At 42.0% G+C, this 21,322-nt stretch overlaps 1 protein-coding gene across 4 annotated transcripts in view; it reads right to left on the reverse strand.

The window, feature by feature from the left end:
* Positions 1–21,322, reverse strand: part of HECW1 (HECT, C2 and WW domain containing E3 ubiquitin protein ligase 1) — a 421,728-nt gene that overhangs the window by 278,457 nt on the left and 121,949 nt on the right. For 2 of the 4 annotated variants that reach the window (XM_060632177.3, XM_060632176.3), the window contains exon 2: positions 19,648–19,705. The exons of the other annotated variants lie outside the window; for them this stretch is intronic. In XM_060632177.3, the coding sequence (XP_060488160.2) occupies positions 19,648–19,674 (27 nt within the window). In that variant the 5' untranslated portion in view covers positions 19,675–19,705. The remainder of the gene's footprint in view (positions 1–19,647; positions 19,706–21,322) is intronic. 4 annotated transcript variants of the gene reach the window in all.

Here is a 21,322-nt window from a genome sequence, read left to right on the forward strand (position 1 = left end):
CTACCTTGGTCTCTTAGCTCACCTGTTCTGTAGGAAGGCAGCTGCCATGCTGTGCCAACGGGCACACGGTATGTTTACTGTGTTCCTCAACCTTGCTTTATATTTTGAGCTGGACAGTTCTTTATTATGGGGCTGCCTCGTGCACTGCAGGGTTCTTGGTTTCTACAAGTCAGATGCCACAAACAGCCACTCAACTGTGAAAACCAAAACATGCCTCCAGACATTGTCAATTGTCCCCTTAGGGCACTGCCCCTCTCCCCCAGTGAGAACCACTGCTTTATTTTCCTGACTTCATTAGACCAATTGTGTGTTATCAGACACTTCAGACTTGTGGCAGCAGTTACAGGTGCTCTAGAAACGCCTCAGTGTTCTATGTGCTGGTTTTTCCTTGGACCTGGTCTATCCAAAGATGGGTGAACTAGCCCTTTCTGTTCATTTACTTTCTTCAACTCTCCAAATACCCTCTCCAGTTCCTTCACTCCTATACTGAAATTGCCTTCCTAACCCAAATCTGTTCCAAGTTTTCATTTCATGAAACTCTAGAATAAAGTTTGTTACTGTGTCAGAGAAGTGCCAAGGGAGAGTAGTATATGGCTGCAGGCCTGAAGTTTCATAAAAAGCCTCCTGGAAGAAATGGCATCACACGAAGACCTGAATGAGCTCATCAGTGAAGTGTGTGTGATTGTAGGCAATGCAAACTGTTATAGCCTCAAAGAGGAGAAGATGTGAGGTTCTGTGGTTCTGTGGCCAGTGCAACTAAAATGTAGAAGGTTCCTGGCATGCTTGTTATAAGAGGGGCAGGAAACAGGAATGGTAGGAAGACTGAAGAAGTAGAAGTCCCACAGAAGAGCATGGTAGATGGATTCAAGAGATATTTAAGAGGGAGACTGTCAAAATTCCATTAAAGATAGTATTTCCATGGTGAGGGAAAGGATGGCACTCAGAGTTCTAGTGTGAGCAAATGGGTAGATAGTGGGGTCATTTACTTAAAAAAAAAAAAGAACTCAAAGGAGGCAAGTTTTCCAGGGGAAGATGACAAATTTCAAGTTTGAAGCTCCTGTGGGATATGAAGTGGAGAGGCCTAGTGAACAGTTAGATACATGGCTCTGGCTCTTTGTCCCCCACTGGAGAAAATTTGGGATTCATCATCATCATGTACTAGGGTTTCTCAGCCTCAGCACTATCGATATTTGGAGCCAGGTAATTGTTTGTTGTGGGGGGCGCCCTGTGCACTGCAGGATGTTGTTTAGCAGCATCCCTGACCTCTACCCACTAGATGCCAGCAGCATCTCCAGAGTTGTAACAAACAAATGTGTCTCCAGACATTACAAACATCTTCTGGGGGACAAAATCACTCCCTGTTGAGAACCAGTAGGTCAAAGGTTTGATAGCTAATAAAGCAGCAGACCTTTGATTCAAATTCTGATGCTCTGGTTCTGAACTACATCTCTCAACTACTGAGCCCATGAGCAAGAGCCACCTCATTGTGCACTGTTCTAGCACACAGTGGGTCTCCTAGTATTTATCTCAAACAAGTAACTAATTCTGTAGTTACTTGTATATATCAGTCTTCCCTACTAGAAAGGAAGCTCCTTGAGAGCAGAGATGCTGTATTTGGCAGGCTTAGCAGAATAGCTTGCACATTAGAGAGACTCAGTAAATACTTTTTAAATAAAGAAATGAAATCTAGATTGGTAATTTTGATTGCTAATGATCTAAAGGGATGTTAGCACCTCTATTTATGAAAGATGTCAGTCTCTAGTTTTCTTACTTTGTGATGTACTTGTAGGTTTGGACACTGGTTATGAGAGCCTCATAAAATAAAGGGACAAGTGTTTTATCTTCTCTGATTATTGTTACTGCTGATAATTACTACTCATGTCTTACAGTTATCATGGGAATTATGTATTTCTTGAAAATTTATAAACATCCATTTCTAAAAGGGTGTGGTTCTGGAAACTTTAATAGGTAATTCCCTGGCAAGTTTTATAATTTCTTTCATGGCTTTGGTATTTTGAAATTTTCTACTTTGTAAGCATGGTAATTTTCCTTTTCTAAAAAAATCAGTCCAAGACTTTAAAATATAGTATTATAAGTTTAAACATAAAAATTTATGTTAATATATCTCTTTGAACTTTCTGTAATTTTAGATGCCTTTTCTTTTTTAATTTTTTAATGTTTATTCATTTTTGAGAAAGAAAGAGAGACAGAGCTCAAGTGAGGAGGGGTAGAGAGAGGGAGACACAGAAGTCAATTGGCAGGCTCTAGGCTCTGAGGTGTCAGCACAGAGACTGACACAGGGCTCCAACCCACCAACTGTGAGATCATGACCTGAGCCAAAGTCAAATGCTTGACTGAGCCACCCAGGCACCCCTAGATGCCTTTTATGATTCTAATCAAGGATATTTGTTTTCTTTTAATTAGATCTGCTACAATGTTGCCCTTCCCCAACTAAATGCTTTTAGATTTTTTGATCAATGCCACTTTTTTCCTGTGTTTTATTTTTAGTATGTCAATTTCTTCTTATATTTTAATTATTTAATTTTTCTTTCTAAATTTAGGTTTGTTTGGCTGGGGGTTCTCTAATTTCTTCATCTGAATGCTTAGTTTTCTTTTCTCTGATTTTAAGTAATAAAACATAATTGTGAATTTTTCCCTATAAATAACTTCAGCAATATTTGATGAGTTTCAATGTATAATAATCACATTGACATTATTTCCTAAATAGTGAAAATTATAGCTTCCATTTCTTCTTTGGACAACAGTTATTTTTCAATTTTAAAAATAGTTAGAATTTTTAAAAACCTTATTGTCTAATTGTATTGTGTGTGGAATTGTAATTGTAATCATTATGGTTTCATTGATTTTCTCAATTTATTATCTGTTTTAAATTTCATTGATTTCTGCCCTAAGTCCTATTATTTATTTTCTTCTGCTTACTCTGGCTTTGATTTACTATTCTTTTTCTAGTTTCATGATATGGGAACTTAGATTATTGATTTCTTCTTTCTTAATAGATCCATTCAATGCTAAGAATTTCCTTCTAAGCACTGCTTTTGTTTCTTTTCACAAATTTTGATAAGTTGGTTTTCAATTTCTTTTCTTTAAATTATTTTAATATTTACTTTATTTTTGAGACAGAGACAGAATGTGAGTGGGGAAGGGGCAGAGAGAGAGGGAGACATAGAATCTGAAGCCGGCTCCAGGCTCTGAGCTGTCAGCACAGAGCCCGACACAGGGCTCAAACTCACAAACGGTGAGATCATGACCTGAGCTGAAGTCGGACACCCAACCGACTGAGCCACCCAGGCGCCCCAGTTGGTTTTCAATTTCAATTAGTTAAAAATATTTTAAAATATTTTAAAGAAGTGCTTCTTTAATCTCCACACGTTTGGGGATTTTAAGGTTATCTTTCTGTTACTGATTTCTAGCTTAATTCTATTGTGGTCTGATAGCAGATACAATATTACTTCTATTATTTCATAGCTTTTAAGGTGTGTTTCATGTGCCAGAATGTGGTCTATCTTGGTGAATGTTCTATGTTAAGAAGCATGTGTACTCTGCTGTTGTTGGATGAAATTGTCCAATAGAGATCAATTGTATCTGGCTGATCAAGGGTGCATTGAGCTCAACTCTGTCCTTACTGATTTTCTGCCTATGGGACCTGTCCATTTCTGACAAGGGTTGTTGAGAGATCCAACTATAAGAATGGACTCATTTATTTCTCCAAGCAGTTCTATCAGTTTTTGTCTCATGTAGTTTAACAGTGTTTTTTAGGTGCATACACATTAAGGACTGTCATGTTTTCTTGGAGAACTGACTCCTTTATCATTATGTAAGGTCCTTCTTTATCCCTGATAACTTTCTTTGCTTTGAAGTCTACTATCTGAAATTAATACAGCGACTGCTGCTTTCTTCTGATTAGCATTAGTATGGCATATTTTTCTCCATCCATTTACTTTCACATCTTTACACTGTTTCTTGTACACAATATAGAGTTGGGTCCAGTCTTTTTGATCCACTCCGACAATGTCTGATATTTAATTGGTACACTTAGACCATTGGTCTTCAAAATGATCACTAATATATTTGGATTAATATTTCACATTTTGTTACTATTTCCTATTCACTGCCTTTGTTCTATGTTCTTATTTCTGCCTTCCACTCTTTTTCTGTCTCGGTGGTATTAATCAGAAATTTTATGTGATTCCATTTTTTCTTCTTAGCTTATTTTCTTGGCTGTCCAAGTGTTTCTAATATAAATTTACAGCGAATCTACGTCCACTCTCAAATAACACCCTACCACTTCATGGATAGTGTGAGCACTTTATAATAACAAAAGAATCCTAATTCCTTCCTTCTCTCCCTTGTATCATTACTGTCAACCACCTCTCTCATAAAAGCATGCATAAGTATGTACATAAGGTATGCATATAAGCATACAGAATCAAATACACTGTTGCTATTATTACTTTGAACAAACTACTTCCTGCATTTTACCCTCACTTATTCCTTCTTGAGTGCTCTTCCTTTCTTTATGTAGATCTGAGTCTCCGACCTATATTATTTTCCTAGTTTCTAAAAACTTCTTTTAACATGTCTTTCAAGACACGTCCACTGGCAACAAATCCCCTCAATTTTTGTTTGCCTGGAAAAGTTTTTATTTCTCCTTCATTTTTGAAAACTTTAGAATGCGAAAGGTACAGAACTCTAGGTTGGTGTTTTTTTTTCTCTAAACACTATTTCATTCTACTCTCTTCTTGCTTGCACGGTTTCCAAGGAGAAGTTAGATGTAATTCTCTCCTTTGTTCCTCTATAGGTAAGGTTATTTTACACTGGTTTCCTTCAGAGTTATCTTCGATTTTTCCATAGTTTGCATCTGATATGCCTAGGTGTAGCTTTTTGGTATTTATTCTGCTTGGTGTTCTCTGAGCTTTCTGGAACTGTGATTTTAGTGTCTGACATTAATTTGGGGGCAATCCTCAGCCATTGTTTCAAATATTTATTTTGCTCTTTTCTTTCTTTCTTCTCCTGGAATTCCCATTCCATCTATGTCACACATTTTGTAGTTGTCCCACAGTCCTTGGTTGTTCTGTTGTTTTTTTCAGTCTTTGTTCTCTTTGCTTTTCAATCTTTTAAGGCTTCCACGGACATATCCCCAAGCTCAGAGGCTCTTTCCTTGGCAGCAACCTGTCTTCTAATAAGTCCATCTCAAAGGTATTTTTCATTTCTGTTACAACAATTTTGATCTCGGGCATTTAAGTGTCTTCTTAGGATTTAATCTCTCTGCTTATTTTGCCTATCTGTTCTTGCATACGGTGTCCTTTATTAACTAGAGTCCTTAGCATATACATAACAAATGTTTTAAATTCCCAGTCTGATAATTCTAACATCCTTGCCATGTCAAGTTCTGATGCTTGCACTCTCTCCTCAAATCGTGTTTTTGGGGGGCACCTGGGTGGCTCAGTTGGTTAAGTGACTGACTCTTGGTTTCAGCTCAGGTCATGATCTCACAGTTTGTGAGTTTGAGCCCCATGTCGGGCTCTGTGCTGACAGTGCAGAGTCTGCTTGGGATCCTCTCTCTCTCTCTCTCTCTCAAAAATAAATAAGCTTAAAACAATTGTGTTATCTGCCTTTTAGTACGCCTTGTCATTTTTTTCCCTGATAGCCTGATATGATGCACAAGATAAAAGGAACTGCAGTAAACAAGCCTCTAATAATGTGGTGGTGAGATATGGGGGGAAGAGAACATTCTATAGTCCAATGATTAGATCTGTGTTTTAAGTGAGAGTGTGAAGTTTGAAGGGGTTCAGGACACTTGGCATGTGAGTTATTTTAAGATGAAGTCACTTGAGACCCTGTGGGCCCAAAAGAAACTTTTGCCCCTTTCTTAACTACACAGAAGAAACTAAATTGTTTTTTTTTTCCCAGAATACAGGTATTAGCAGAGATAAATTTTATCTGAGTGACTCATCTGTATGGTAGGGCAAATATCCAATTACGAAACATCTGTTTGTCTTATCTCCCTGTGAACTACATTCCTATCCTCTGAAATCCCAGACCCCTACCTCTTTCTCCTTAGTTCAGAATGGCTTATATACCTCATTTTTGCCTGACTGTGTGGATTCCCTGTGCATACACTACTAAATTTGATTTTCTTCTGTTAACCTGTCTCATGTCAATCTGATCCTTAGTTCAACTAGAAGGATCTTTGAAGAGACCCAAATTCCTCCCAACAAGTTCACAAGTGTTTTCCTATATTTTTCTCCCCAGTTAGGTAAGACAGGATAGCTAGAATGGGCTGGAGTTGGGTATTTCCCTTCCATCTAGTCAATTAGGTTCTGATAATAATCCAGCAGGTTAGACTGGTTAACTAGTTTCCACTGAAGGCAGGCCTGGTTAAGAACAGAGTGCCCTGAGGTATTTCAAGATGTTCCTTTTCCCCTCCCTTTGCCAAAAGTATTCTCTTATTGTCAAAATCTGGTTCAGCTCCTGGAGAGAAATCTCTCAAAATCATGGGGGCCCCCTAAGACTAGGTCCCTGGAATTTCTAATTCTCAGAGTTGTCCGCCCTAAGCCTCCAAGCAATTCATCAATTACAGTTTAGGCTTTCCTACTTCTGCATGTGTGATTCCCATGGCTGTGTCTACTCATGAGTCTGCTCTCGTAAGCCACGACTCCGTGTATTTGCCAGTCTGGCTCTCCAGTCGTGGGGGGAGCAATTTGCCCTGTGTCTCCCTTTCTTTAAATATTCAGGAGTTGTTGCTGATTTTTCAGTCTGTTCGGCTTCTTGTTTGTTAGGATGGAGTGGAAACTTCCAAGCGTCTTACATGTGGAATCAGAAAGCATCATGCAGAACAAAAACTGGAATAATTTTTAATTTCATAAATTATTTGGCTTCTGTGTAATAATATTTATCTCACATTTGTATGCCAAACGATGAGCCAAAACTCTCAACAGAAGTACATTTCTGCTCATTTCCTGAAGCTTTACCTATTTCAATGCTACATTATTAGGAGGAACATAGAGGTTCGTGGCTCTCTCACTGGGGACTGTGATTTCCCTCAGTACAATATTAGCATCTTTGTCACATTAAGAATTTTTCCCCAGCAAACAGTACTTGACTTGACAGTAAGCTGACTTTTATTTATTTATTTATTTAGTCTCTTACTTCTCTTTCTTAATTATTTACTTTATACACGTCTCTTTTAAATACAATATACATAAATTTTGTAGTTTGATTCAGTTTGAGAATTTTCTGTTCTTAGGAGATGTTTATTGATACTTATAAGAGGTGTGTGGTTTCATATATGTATTTGGTTTTTGTCCTCAGTTCCTGCACAGAGCAACTTAAACCCTTGCTTGGAATTTCCTGAATGATAGAAGCATCTTTTCGTATTCATATGAACCCCTTTCAGCTGTGTCTGAATTTATGCTAGTGAGGCGACCTGAGCTGGAGGATGGGTCTAGTCACCAGAAAAACCCAACATATAGTCAGAAGATTGGAACTTTTGGATCAATCACCAATGGCCAATGATTTAATCAATCGTGCCTACCTAATGAAACCTCCATAAAAGCCCCTAATTCCAGCTTCCAAGTTGGAATACATCCATGTACCAAGAGGGTGGTACCTCCCAACTCCACAGAAACAGAGGCATTATGCCTCAGGAACCTGTTAGGACCTTGCCTTATGTACTTCTGGCTGTTCACTGGAATCCTTTATGATACACTGTAATAGTAAGTACAGTGTTTTTCTGAGTTCTGTAACTCATTCTATTATATTATTGAACACCAGGGGAAGGAGTCATGGGAACCCGTATTTGTACTTGGTACTTGGCTGAGAAGAATTTATAGTTGGCCTGAGGAAGGGTAGCCTGGGTGCCCCATTTGCAGGTAGGACTTAAAGCAGGAGCAATGTGGTGGGACCGAGTCCTTAAGCTGTAAGGTGTATGCTAACTGGGAGTTTGTATCAGAATTGAATTGATATTTTGGATACCCAGTTGGTGACAGAGAATAGAAAAAGCACACAGTGTGAGAAATGGTGTCAGAAAAAAAGACCAGGTGTTTTAATCTTACTAGTGTGAGCCTTCTGAAATTGTAGTTTTGTAGATCAAAACAGAATCTTAGCAATTATATACATTGCAACACATACTTAAGTTATCTGATATGAAGGTTCTTCTTTTTATGCTTTCTTCCTTTGCAGTATTATTATTACTATTTCCATTTACATATGAAAAACTGAGTTTTAGAGAAGTAAAGTAACTTACCTCAGGTCATAGAAGTCAGCAGTAGCAAAATATGGATATAAACCTAAAAGTCTGAAGCAAGAGCCTATAGACTTTATCCACTCTGCTGAAATTCCTGGCAATTACTGACCCTCAACCCCTTGCTTTCACTATTCGTATTCAATATTATTAAATTTAATGATGCAAATAAAATAAGTTACCCTCAAGTTTGTTTGGTCTATATGACTGTGTTCTCTCTTGGTTCTCTACCTACTAGAAGTTTGCCGCTTCCTCCATCAGAGTCAGAACTCTGTCTCACATGATCCCCATGCCTCCTGCTAGGAAATTACCAACCCTACTAATATCAGCCTCCTTACCCAGAGGGCAGATTCCTGCTCAAAGGCTTAAATGTGCAAGTCTCAGAATATACCCAAGGAATCATGAATTACTAGATGATGTTAAAAAAAATGCTATATAAATGCTGCATGCCTGAATCTCCCTCTCATCTCTTAAACTCTCTTAAGAGGTCCTGCAGCAAAGAAATCAGATTACGTTTGTTTATGCCCGTGCTGCCCAAGCTTACTTGATCACAGAAGCCTTTTATGGACAATTACTAATAGCTCATCTTGGAATATCACACATATACTGTACTTATGTAAACATGTGTTTGTGTCTTGTTCATTTGGATGGCCCCACAGCCCTTAGTACGGTAATCAACTAACGTTCACAGAATGAATAAATGATGGAGAGAATGAGCAAATACCTAGTGGTAATCACTGTAACACAAATTGTTAATTCTGGGACAGGAAGAGAGTAGACATTTTTCCTTTCTGTTTCATGATTTCTGTATCAATTATACTAAAATGTTTAGATCTCAGGCTGAAATTGAGCCTTAGAGAGCACAAATAGAATCAAACAAATGATTCGCAATACCTTATCCATATACATTTCTTTCCCTGTGGGGCAGGAGGAAGAGGGAAGCCACATTCAGAGAAAGGAGATAGGAGAATGCTCTCTTCTAGGAAATATCACTTTTAGTGCAGTAGCTTTTACTTAACCAATCACTCCCTTGGTACACATTAGGCTAATGCGTTACTTATTAATTATTCCAGAATTTCACTGTGGTATTAGTAATTAGGAGAAATTACTTTGGTGCTCATCTTTTACTTTACTATATTCTTACTTGGCTTGAACTGTAATTCTTCCTTTTTATAGGGCTCAGTAGAGCTTTTCTGCTATGCACGGCTCTGTGACCAACATATTAACTCTTCAAATTTATTAGTTTGGGTAGTATGATAAAGCAAATAGCCAGTCATTATTCTCTTCCTTGAAGACTCTCAAAATATTTATGAGAACCTCCTACAGATCCAGAGTGTGAAATAACTTGAAAAGCAATTGCCTAGATATATAGGAGATGGTTTGCAAGGTAATGAGCAGTAGACTTTAAATGTTACATGGATGGTTCTAGAAAGAACAACTAGGAACTATTAACATGTTTTATTTTTTTTGTATCTCTCCATATTAAATAATGAGGTCAGATTTTCTTGGAAGCAGACGACATCAATTTTAATAATAAGAAAATCTTTCTGTCTTACCTAATTAACTACAATCCACGTGTCAGTTCCCTAGTAAGTGCCCCCTGCATCAAGTACGCTTCCTAAACCCCAGTCTGAGTATCCCCTTTATGTGTACTCACAGAGCTATGTTCTTTCCCTTCTGAACACCCATATAAGCTATAAGCTATGGTTTGAGTGACTTTTCTCTTTCACTAGACTGTAAACCTGGAAAATCACTGTGGGCTTTGTTCACCATTTTATCCCCTGCATGTAGCACAACACGTGGCCCAGAGTAATTACTCCACAAATATTTATGAATGAATCTATAGTATGAAAGTATCTGTAGTATCTGAAATAGCACTTGACTCCTCAGTTGTTTTCACTGCAAACCCTTTGGCTTGAAAGTAGGATTCCTGATGAGGAATCAGCATAAATGACTTAGCACCTTGGATCACATTGGGCACACCTATTGAGCCTCCAGATGCCTTAATTCTTAAATAATACGGAGTTGGGGGTTATAGTGTTAAATCTATCATGTTGATTAACCAAGACACTGTGCTCCCCTTCTTGACTTTTAACTATACTTTTCATACATGAATCCTAAATAAATGGAGAACAGATTACTGGACTGAGAGTATGGAGACACCACTGGGCAGCACAGTGAGCAACGGTAAAGTGACCTGAAAGAAAGTAATTAAAAACCCCTGTTTCTAGTGACACCACTAGGGTCTTGGGGGTATAAGGCCAACAGTTACAGTTGGTCCTGTGGTTTTCAGGAGAGTAGAGAGTGGCCATTTCTCTGGGAGGTTGGCCCCATGTTGGTGGAAAAGAGAGGAGGGACGATAATTCAACAGAGGTGGAGCTGAGGGTGCCCTGGCTCCTCACACACTTTCATATATCATGTTCTGGGAGCTGAAGGGCTGAACCCTCTGCCGGGGCAAAACAGTGCTAGACGAGGCAAGAAGGTTTTTGCTGTGGTTCCCATGAGTGTGGTGTCAGTAGGTTGTGTATCGACTTAACGTTTGATAGATGTGATTTCTACTACGTCCTGTGAAATTCCCTGACATAGCTTTCCAGTACGAGCGCTTGTCAGATAATTCCAAGAGGTTGGGAAAGTAGAAAGGTAGAAAAGTGCCGCCTGGCAATATCTCCTAAAACTAATTATGTTAGGGAATTCATGAAAAACTGCAGATACAAGTGTTAGAATATAGGGTTAGTGGACCGTATCATATTTGCTGCTAACAATTACCTGAATTATGTTATTTCTTCACTTAAGTGGGCCTTTGTTATTTTTGCCCTCACTGGTCATTGATTCTCCACTGGGGGAAAAAAAAAGGTTCCTCTGTATTTGGCCTCCTCAGATTTGAAAAGACCTAAATACAAGACTAAGTTAGAGCTTGACCCAGGAAACAAAGCTATTTCCCAAACAGTTGTTAATCTAACAATTGGGGGAAATTCATCGGCAGTCAACCGAGAAGATTTGCCAGGAAAACTCCCTTTAAAATGAGCTTTTGATAGAAAAACAGCAGTCCAAAGACTTGAGCCCCACTCTGGTTGTGCAGTGGGCAGAGTTCAGCAAGCCCCTTGCTTCTCTAAGTCCTTATCAAGTGAGGTTAAGATCATGTGAGAGTTCTGGGCACGCCTGCAGATCACAGGGAATGTCAAGGGTGATGATGTCCGGTATGGCACCTGGAGAAACCGAAGGTACAAAACAAACATAATACATGCTATTATTCTCTATGCTGTCTGTACTTTTCACCCCCATGACTTACATATCTTATAACTGGAAGTCTTAATATTATAGGTCAGCTATACTTCAATTAAAAATAAATTTTAAAAAACGCAAATAAAAACCCCAGCATTATTAAAAGGGAGGATTTGAGTCCGATGCAGATCTACCAGCAGCCATGATAAAATAATCATATTTATTCTGACAAGTTATGTTAATAAGCCTCCACAAAGACAGACCCATATGTAAAGTAATGCTTATATTTTAGAAAAAGGAATGAAGATTTGTGCAAGTCCAGAGGGTGTGTAAATGGAACAGTCATTGTCGTCATCGTCACTGCCGGCACCACCACCATCTTCCTTATCATGGTCATCACCATCACCATCACCATCATCTGTGTCAGGCATGTGACGTGACCTTTCCCTCTGTGCTACCATTAAATTCTCTCAAAACCCCACCTTATTTCCTCATTTGAAGATGCCAGTGGTTCCCAAACTCAGCTGTGCTTCAAAGTGACCCAAGGTTCTTTAAAAATCCTGATGCTTGGGTCTCAGCAGAAAGCCACTGAACCAGTGTCTCTACTGACGGATCCCAGGCAGCTGAAAATTTATTTCCAAATCCCACTGAGCAGGTGGGCTTGCAGATGACTGGGCTCAGTAACTTCCCCAAGGTCACACAGTGGGAGCAAAGCAAGACCCTAACCTACATTGGCCACTGGACTCCCATGTCAGCTCTTAACCACTTCTCTGTCTCGCCTGACACGTAATAATATTCTGTTTAATTTAACAACTTTTTTTTTAGTGGCTTTAATTGGTTTTTCCACATTCTATACCCAGTGTTAAACTACACTGCAAGATTAGTTTTTCCCTAATGACCATTTAGATATTTATGATGAATTACTTAGTTCCCAAGGACATTTTATACTGTGGCCAATGCTTAAAGGTCCACACAAATTTGCCGGGAATCTTATTAAAATGCAGGTACTGATTTAGCATTTCCTGAATGGGCCTGACTGTCCACATTTCCAAGCTCCCAGCTGATGCCAAAGCTACTGGTTCCTGGGTACAGGCAACCTAGGGTAGCTACGGAGAGATCTACTCTCAGCAGAATGAGCACAGGCCTGTGAGTGAGGATCAGACTGCCCCTCGCCGACAGGGATACTGACTGGGGCAAAATGTTGTAGCGGACACTCAGACATGTGCTTCTGACAGAAGGAAAGACACGTGCCACAGGGGCAAGGCATCACCCACAAAGAATCTATTATATCATTATGGAGTAAGGAAAGATTATTTAAGTGAAAATGACACTTATATACTGATTATGGGGGTTGCAAACATATGGTTATGAGAGTTACGTACACTTGCAAACATCCTGTATAAGTCAAATGAGTGAATTCTAGGCCAACCCTGGTTGATCCGGTTAAGAGAAGGAGGAGGACACTCCTGAACGCTGACATTCTTGGGAGTGAGCCAAGGATCCCAGGGCATGTGCCCCTTGAGCACCACTTTGAACTCAGGGGACGCGGCCTCTTGCAATTCCTGTGGTCACACTCTTACCAGGTAATAAATGTCATCAGTCTCTGAAAAACCGCATCAAACTCAAAGAAACGGTAAATGGAACAAAATAACATGCTTTGGCTAATTACATTTTGCAGGGGAGAGAAAGTCTGGGAAGGATCTGGGAGGCTGAACTGATAAAGGACAAAGGATGAAATAACTGGAGAGTGGGCAGGAGTGTAATGAACCCATCACTCCAAATCGTCTTAGTTATTTATTTATTTATTTTATTTTATTTATTTATTTTTTTAACGTTTATTTATTTTTGAGACAGAGAGAGACAGAGCATGAATGGGGGAAGGGCAGAGAGAGAGGGAGACACAGAACCGGAAGCAGGCTCCAGGCTCTGAGCCATCAGCCCAGAGCCCGACGCAGGGCTCGAACTCACGGACCCCGAGATCGTGACCTGAGCTGAAGCCGGACGCTTAACCGACTGAGCCACCCAGACGCCCCTTGTCTTAGTTATTTAGACCTGCAACTGTCACCAATGAAGTAAGTGTCGACTGCACTGAGTCCCCTGCTCTGCTGGCCTATGTGAGACAAGGAAGGAGGAGAAAGCTCCATGGTGTCCGCCCAGTGAGGAATGGAATCAAATTTGGCATCAAAATGGGCTGAAGCCAGAGCTGCCTTCAGAGGCCAGCAGGAGGTGAGCTAAGTGGGAGCAGTGACAGTCAGAAGGTCATAGGCCCCGGACCTAACAGGGGCCCCCTACCTCAGCTCCTGAAAATTGCCGCCAAGCAGAATGTGGGTCATGTAATGTAAGAACTTTTGATTTTTTTCTTCAAAAGAGGCTCAGATTCTGAATTTTTATACAGAACTTTTTTTTTTTTATACTGTCCTCTACAAAATCAAACTCTGTGCCAAAATAAAAACCACAACAACGACAAAAACACCGGTGGCCAAATAAAATAATCTTGTCAGGGAGTATAGAGGTGACGACCTCTGGGTTATGTTTTTATGCAAGTTCAGGGTCAGCATGGGCTTCTGGAGACTGTACCCAAAGGTGGGGTGCAATGGCCAAGCAGACAAACACAGCGTGTCCTTGGGGCCTCTCTTCTCCACCTACCCTTACCCTGCTCTCTCTTTCCTCTTAGAACTTCCCAGTTCCTGACATCATGCTGTATACTTACTTTAATTTCTGGTGCCTCCCCTCCCCCAACTAGAATGGAATCTTCATGAGGGCAGGGGCCTGTTTGTTCGCCGCTGTGTCTCCCACACAACAGGGTCTAGTACATAGTGTGGTCAGACCCTGCCCAATAAATACTTGCCAAGTGAATTATGAATGACTGTCGATGTCTCCATCTGCAGCATCTGAATCAGATGAGCCTGTCCCATAGGACCTTTATTCTGGGGTCTGACATCTAATTCCTAGCAGTTCATGACACCAGAGTGACACGGATAATCTATATCCAAAACTTCTACAGGGAATAAAATACTCTAAAACCCTACTTCTACTTTGTAAAAAAACAAAACAAAACAAAACCCAAAAAACCAAAACAAAACAAATAAAACCCTGCAAGAGACAAAGAAAAAAAATACATATCCATTCAGGGTATATACTTAGCTGTGATCATGAACACACTGACTTACTGTTTGAAATCGTGTAAAACAAGGACCTTCGTTAAGAAAGCACAGCTAAGCAAACAAACCCAGAACCCACATCTGCTGACACACAGCACGGTACCCAGACAGCAGCAGGACACCAGCGATGCCGTGTTCTCGAAGAATTCCTTCTACACAATGCAAACGAGCAGAAGGGCATAGAAATCGGTACCAAGGGACTTCCTGTTCTTGCCGAAAAAGAAAATTCGGGTTCTAAATCCGGCACTACCGAGCAAGGGGGGCGTCTCATTTGTGGCTGCATATAAAGCTGGCACTCCCTTGCCTGAACTAAGGCACTTACTCCGTGCTACTTCAAACCAGCAAAGCTCAAAACAATTAGCTACTTGCACACGTTTTTGGCCAGCTGCTGTCTGAGGAAAACGGCCCTGCAACGTGCATGCCCTAGTTTAAACCAGTCTTTGAGTTGCACACAAAAGCATCCTTCCCCTACCTGTCTCGCTCTCTCAAGTTGAGTCCACAAAGAGACTAGAAATACACTTCCCTTTAAGTGAAAGAAAAACATGTTTAAAGGACAGTCCAGACCTTTTTTATAAAAGCACTTACTTTGAAAGAATAGCACAGATTATGTATTCAAAACAAGACACCTTCTTAAGAGCAGACCGAGAGGTTGTCCAGTGCCACAGCCTTGCTCTGTGCTGGCAGCTCTGCTTCTGCTGGGCATGGTTCACAGAGAGAGTTGAGCCTGTGGGGCTTGGTCTGCTGGGGCTGCTGCGTCAGGATGACGCCTGGAACAATTATTGGGACAGGCTCTGGGCAAGTCAGCAGGACAGTTTTATTTCTGTGCTGAGATTGCTGCTTCCTCACGGGAAAATATTGGTGGCAGAGCTCCCCCCAGGTATCAGGCAGTGTTGATGCTCCCCAGATGATCCGAGTTCTGAGGGAGGCGAGGAGGGGGGTGCCTGTCACCTGTTGGGGGGCAGAGGGCAAGCAGCCCCTATAGGAGGCCTCGTACGTCAGATCAGGCCCCTTCCAGATTCACCCAAGGATATTGGTCTCCTTGACGTAGTGCCTTGACTCGGCCAAGGGCATGACTCAGCTCACCCACTAGCAGTGCTAGACTACACAGTTGCTCTCTCATCATCCAGTAGAGCTGAATTCAAGACAGTGACAGGAAGAAGGGCTAGGGGGAGAGCCTGGTGGTCCCCAGCTCAGTGAATCTAGAGCTTGTGGCTTCACGTGCCAGGAGATTTAGCGCTTATATCTTCAGTAGTTATTGCAATACAGTGGTTAGGACTTCGGAACCTGAAATCTATGAGGGATGGAGGAGGTAGAGGAGGAAGGGGAGGAGGAGGGGGGAGAGGGGGAGGAGGGGCAGGAGGGGTGCAATGGACCTTTCAACTGAGTTCCCAAATCGATAAATGTAGAGAATTAATGATTCGCTGTTGCTGATTTTCTACTGGTGTCAAGATAACAAATTGTGGGGTGGAATTAAAGGCCTCCGATGACTTTTCATTTATGCCTGAGTGGCACTATAACTGAAAAGCAAGACTGAGAAACAGTGGGTATTTCAGTAAACCAGCTGTGGGCTTCAGATGCTCAAGGATCCATACCTCCGTCTACTAATACATACATTCTAGATACAGAGCTTACCTCCAGCATGTAATGGGGTGGAGATAAGGTGTAGGAAACTTTGGGATCATTTTTCATTTGGAAGACTTATGTAAAAACACTCAAGTTATGAAGATATATGATTTCTTTTATCATGCAGTTTGGGGTCAAGGAGAATGAACAGACAAAGAATATTCTGTATCTGGAGGAGTGTGTAGTCATGGGCAGACGTGAAGCTGGTGGAGCAGGGTCTGACCCCAGGGCTTCCTTAAGCTCTGCCTCTCTGGACAATTTGGGATAGCAGCACACAGCCTCTCTGGGCTTCACTTCCTACATGAGAAGTTTTTAAGATCCCTCAAGTCTTAATGCCCTACTCTTCCTAGTCCTGCCTTCTAGCACATACCCCGACACAGAGAGAAATCTAACGAGCCAAGTCTGTCTCCCTATTTCTTCCATTCCCCTCTCTCCCTCCAGGAAGGTGGCGAATTCCAGCAAAGAACCACAGCTTCGTTCTGCCTCCCTATTCTAGCTGCTTCTGACCAAACTCTGAAAAGCCCAGAAGCACTGATTTTTCTAAAGTCTCCGGAGAGTGGGGCAAACAATAGAGATAAGGACTCATTGCTTATAGCAGACAACTCCTTCAGGTCCACCTCTGCTTATGAGGTGTGGTCATGATCTTCTCAGGGTGCCCTGAGCTTGGTGGGGGTCCAAAGGCCTGGCTGTTCCCCATTCAACACAGGTGTTTCTGCAGACAGATTTGCTCCTGGGGGTCCCACTTGGTGGAAGACGGTCAGGCTGCAACTCAGCCCAATTCTACTTCCTCCTTTTTTCTTTCACAGGTGTTATTTCTCGCTTGCACAACCAGTATCTATGTTCTAGGGGACCCAACAGACACAGAGGTGCTAGTCATTGCAATGTGTAAGTCCTAAAGTCTATTTGTTTGCTTTTCCAAAAAGGACCTTTTACAGGCTTCAGGAAGCTTATCTTCAAGCAACAAGATCCTCTTTGTGCCCTAAAGATCTGCAGTGTAGATTTCTGTTCCACTCTCATTCACAGACACAGAGAGGCTGAGATCCCATCAATTTTCGCCAGCCGTTCTCAAACAGGGGTGCATATAAGAATCGCCCCCAGAGACTTTTTTCAAAATGCAGATGGCCAAGCTGCACACGCAAAGCTACAATTGGTGATGAGACAGACCCCTAGTTGAACCACTAGTCTTAGTGTGAAATTCTGCCTCATCTGGGCTTCTTCGAGAGATGAGCATTCATCCTGCTGAGGATCATTCCAGAAGCTGGAAAGTATATCTGCACTAAATGGTCAGTTGAGTGATCCCTTATTCATCTCCAGATATTTTTATAAATCCAGCTAGTAATTCAGACTTATTTTGGATCATGTTGAATGAATCTTGGAAAATATTATAGAAAGGCATAGAGCACGTTGGGATCATTTTCAGTTTTGAAGATCTAAACAAAACCCACAAAAGTAATGGGGCTGTAACATTTCCTTTATCATGCACTGTGGGGCAAGGAGTTTTGCACTGATTTTCCACAGAAACTGGAAATAAGGTTGCTGTGTTCGGTCCCTTTAGGTTTCTAGTGTCATTGCTGTGTAGGAGGTTGTGGTTATGCTTACATTTCACAAACTAAGTCCTCTGGGACCACCAGTCCTGATCTCTGTCTTCTCCCTCCTGTTACTCAGGGAGAGCTCACTCACATAAATATCAAGGGAGAATATTTGGCCACCATATTTCCCGGATCACTGAATACAATCCCCTGAGATTGTTTGCAATGCACACTTAGCTTCGTGGTTACATTCAAGGCAGACCGTATATATCTGAAGAGGCACATAAGCTGAAATTTCCTGGGACAGGAAAGCCCTAATTTTCCAATGATCCCCGTCCTGAAAAGAGGGAAGTGAGAACATTCTCCTAGAATGTAAAATGCATCCAAAACGTATTTTTTACGACTTCCTCCTATATCTTTATAGCCAAAGAGACAATTCAGAAGTCCCAGGGGAATGTAAACAGACAAGAGCACTGTGCATTGGGGAAAGCATTCTCTTAGCAAAAGTCAAGCCTTCCCCACGTGGGGAAAACTAGGGGATGGGTGGCTCAGTGAACTCAGAGAAATAAAGCAGCTGCTCGACAGCACAACAAACTCGGAGACACAACAGGAAAAAAGTTTAACATTTAAAATTTGAAATTGCTGCCCTGTCACTGTCCCTGTACATTTGGCAGCACGTGATTAAGTAGTGATTAATCCTTCTTGAACACAACACTGAAAATGCTCATTCTCTAAGTGTGCTGCTCTAAACTTACTAATTAAGATCGCTCCCTGTGAGTGAGTTGGAAACAGTGCCTCGTGGTGGGAGAGAGGACCTCAGTCTGAAGATTCCTTGCCTCCTGTGAGCTGAAAAATGCCAAGATGCTCACTGAACATCTCAGAGCTTTGGTCCCCTTACTGCAGGGCCATTTCAGGGATTAGCTGAATATGCACGTGGCTATGTTTAGCACATCTGCAAAGCACCATGCAGATGTGAGCTTTTAATTATTTTTTAAACAAAAGCCTCCTTTAAGGGTTGCCACAGTAGGGCCTGTGGATGGAGATTCCAGCTCACACAGGCACGGACCTGCTCCTCGCTTACCCACCCAGAGACTCAGCAGTGACAGAGCCCTCTATACCCAGTTCCTTAGAACATAAGACGGGAACAATGGTCATACCTACCTCTTCAGATTGTGGCAGGTAGAGAGGATTCATGCAGAAAAGCATCTAACACATATCATGACACAGAGTGTCCGGGTAATATAAGCTGTGATTATTGTAAACCAAGACTGTCACTGAAAGTTATAAGGCTGTGAGATATGGGAAGGAGGGGACTTGGCACAAAGTCTGCAGGGATCTGGGGAAAGCCCTTCCCAGGAGAACCCCCCCCCCCCCCCAGCTACAAGAGGCCCCCTGCAATGAACTGGCAAACTCCTGGTGGCTGGCTTGACCGAGGCAGCAAGAGAGATTGCTGCTCTGGTCTCCAGGTGAATTTCCATGCATTCACATCAACTATAAGGCAATTCCCCACAGCCCAGCAGAGTGCTCCACTATAATTTGGGAAGGACCATCACAGAGTGCTCGTTTCCAGGTACAAATTCACTTGCGACAACTGTACGTTCACATCACACAAGGGAAACTTGACATGCAAAGAACATCATCTCAGAATGGAGCACAGTCAAAAAGGGGTAGATGCAGGTGGCAGGGGAGGGACGGGTGATGGATCTCAAATGTCCGAGCTGCGCTGGCGGGAGTTCCCGAGCCGGGCGACCACCGTGGCCTGTGGGCTGAGGCACATTCCATTATGAGTGGCGTGGGTTTATAATGGAATGACATGGATGGGTTCTTATAATCAGAAAAACACACTGACCTTCACACTACAGAGGTGCAGCAGCATAATGACCCACCACGTGCACGCGCATCAATTCCTGGGGAAAAGTCCAACGAGGTTAACTCAGCGTGTATCCCGAGCAAACAAAATCAGCGACATTACCCAAAAGAAGAATGCCGTGCCCCCACCCCCACCGAGGTACCTGGCTCAGGCAACCAACATGTAAAAGGGAAACTTACACGAGGATCACAATCATTTTCATAAAATTGACAAAAGGTAGCAAACAACATTCTTTTATGTCATGAGTCATTTGATTTAGATTTTAAAACTTAATGCTAAGGAGTGAGAATCACAGGACTAGAAAGAAATCTTTTTGTCCCTTTCAGAAAGCAAGGATTTGGTTGGTGTGGGGCTTGTGGGGAGGGGGAGATCTGCTTCCCCAGCCCTCTGAGAAAACTACCTAAAGACGTCCTCAGACATGCTCCACTTATAAGACTCCCTCAACCACAAAGGAACCTGATCTATAGTTAAGCTGCTGGAAATATCACTGACTCATCTCAGCGCAGTTACTTGGATGTGAAAGATTCAAGAGGAAGCAGTGTCCCTTACGTGCCCAGTAGAGTATTGCCCCAGACAGCCATCACTGGTCACAACATCTGCACTTGAGTACAGAGAAACCATGTCAAAAATTAGGAGTTGAATGGAGACATGCCAGGCATAGGAAAATTGCTGACGGTATTCTACCAGGGTCCTATCAATCCCAGTGTCACTGTGGCTCATGGGTCTTAATTCTGATTAAGTTAACGTTGCTATGAAAGTAACTGATATGGTCTTATACTCCAGAGAAAAGTGGTATATGATATCAGCTTTCCAAAAACCCCAGTGAAACCTAAAGCTTTGCTGACAAATGGGTTTGGGTAAGAAACAAGTCGCAAGCTTGCATTCTGCATGTGTAGGTTATATTCTCAGCCCTGGTGTGAGCAGATTTGCATAGGGGAGAGTCAGAGAATTTAAGGTACACGTACTTATGTACTCAGATCCTGCTGTGTGCCCCCCCACTACCACACGCTGGGCACTGCATGCCTTCTCAATGGTGAGGAAACAGCGTGGCGTTCACCCCTTTCCCTATGGCTGCTCTTCAGGCTTCCCCAGCCCTGCTCCATTTACAGGTTCTTCCTCACTCACCCTTTTCCATGTTGGAGGTCCTCAGACCCTCCCACATTCACACTAGGGGCCCATATTCCCTTCCATGGCCTCAATTACTCTCTTAACATTGACAATTCCCAAATTTCCCTGACAGCTCAAAGCTCTTGTCTGAGCTCCAAACCAACATCCACTGGGGCTTCTCACAGCTCCCAGACACAGTGCAAAAGGAACTCAGGATCTTTATCCTTAAACCTGATGCTCCCCACCAAAGCCCAGACTCAGTAACAATTCCTTCTCCACTGGGTCTCCCTGCCAGTAACTCTTTTTTCCCTGTCAATAACTTTTGCTACTACTTTTTAACCATTCTAAGAATCCATTTCTACTCCTTCGTCATGGCCCAAGCCTCTCCGCTCCCCAGTCTAAGTCTCCCCACCCTGCCCATGCCCCATATACATTCTGTACAACAGGTAGAATGCTTATAAAAGGACATCAGATTGTGGCTTTAATGGCCTCACACCTCCTTTAGGCTAAAGTTTGAGACAAGAGGAGACATTTCATACAAGCATGG

Source organism: Panthera onca, chromosome A2, assembly GCF_046562875.1.
Source record: "Panthera onca isolate mPanOnc1 chromosome A2, mPanOnc1 haplotype 2, whole genome shotgun sequence".
NCBI classification, from domain to species: Eukaryota; Metazoa; Chordata; class Mammalia; order Carnivora; family Felidae; genus Panthera; species Panthera onca.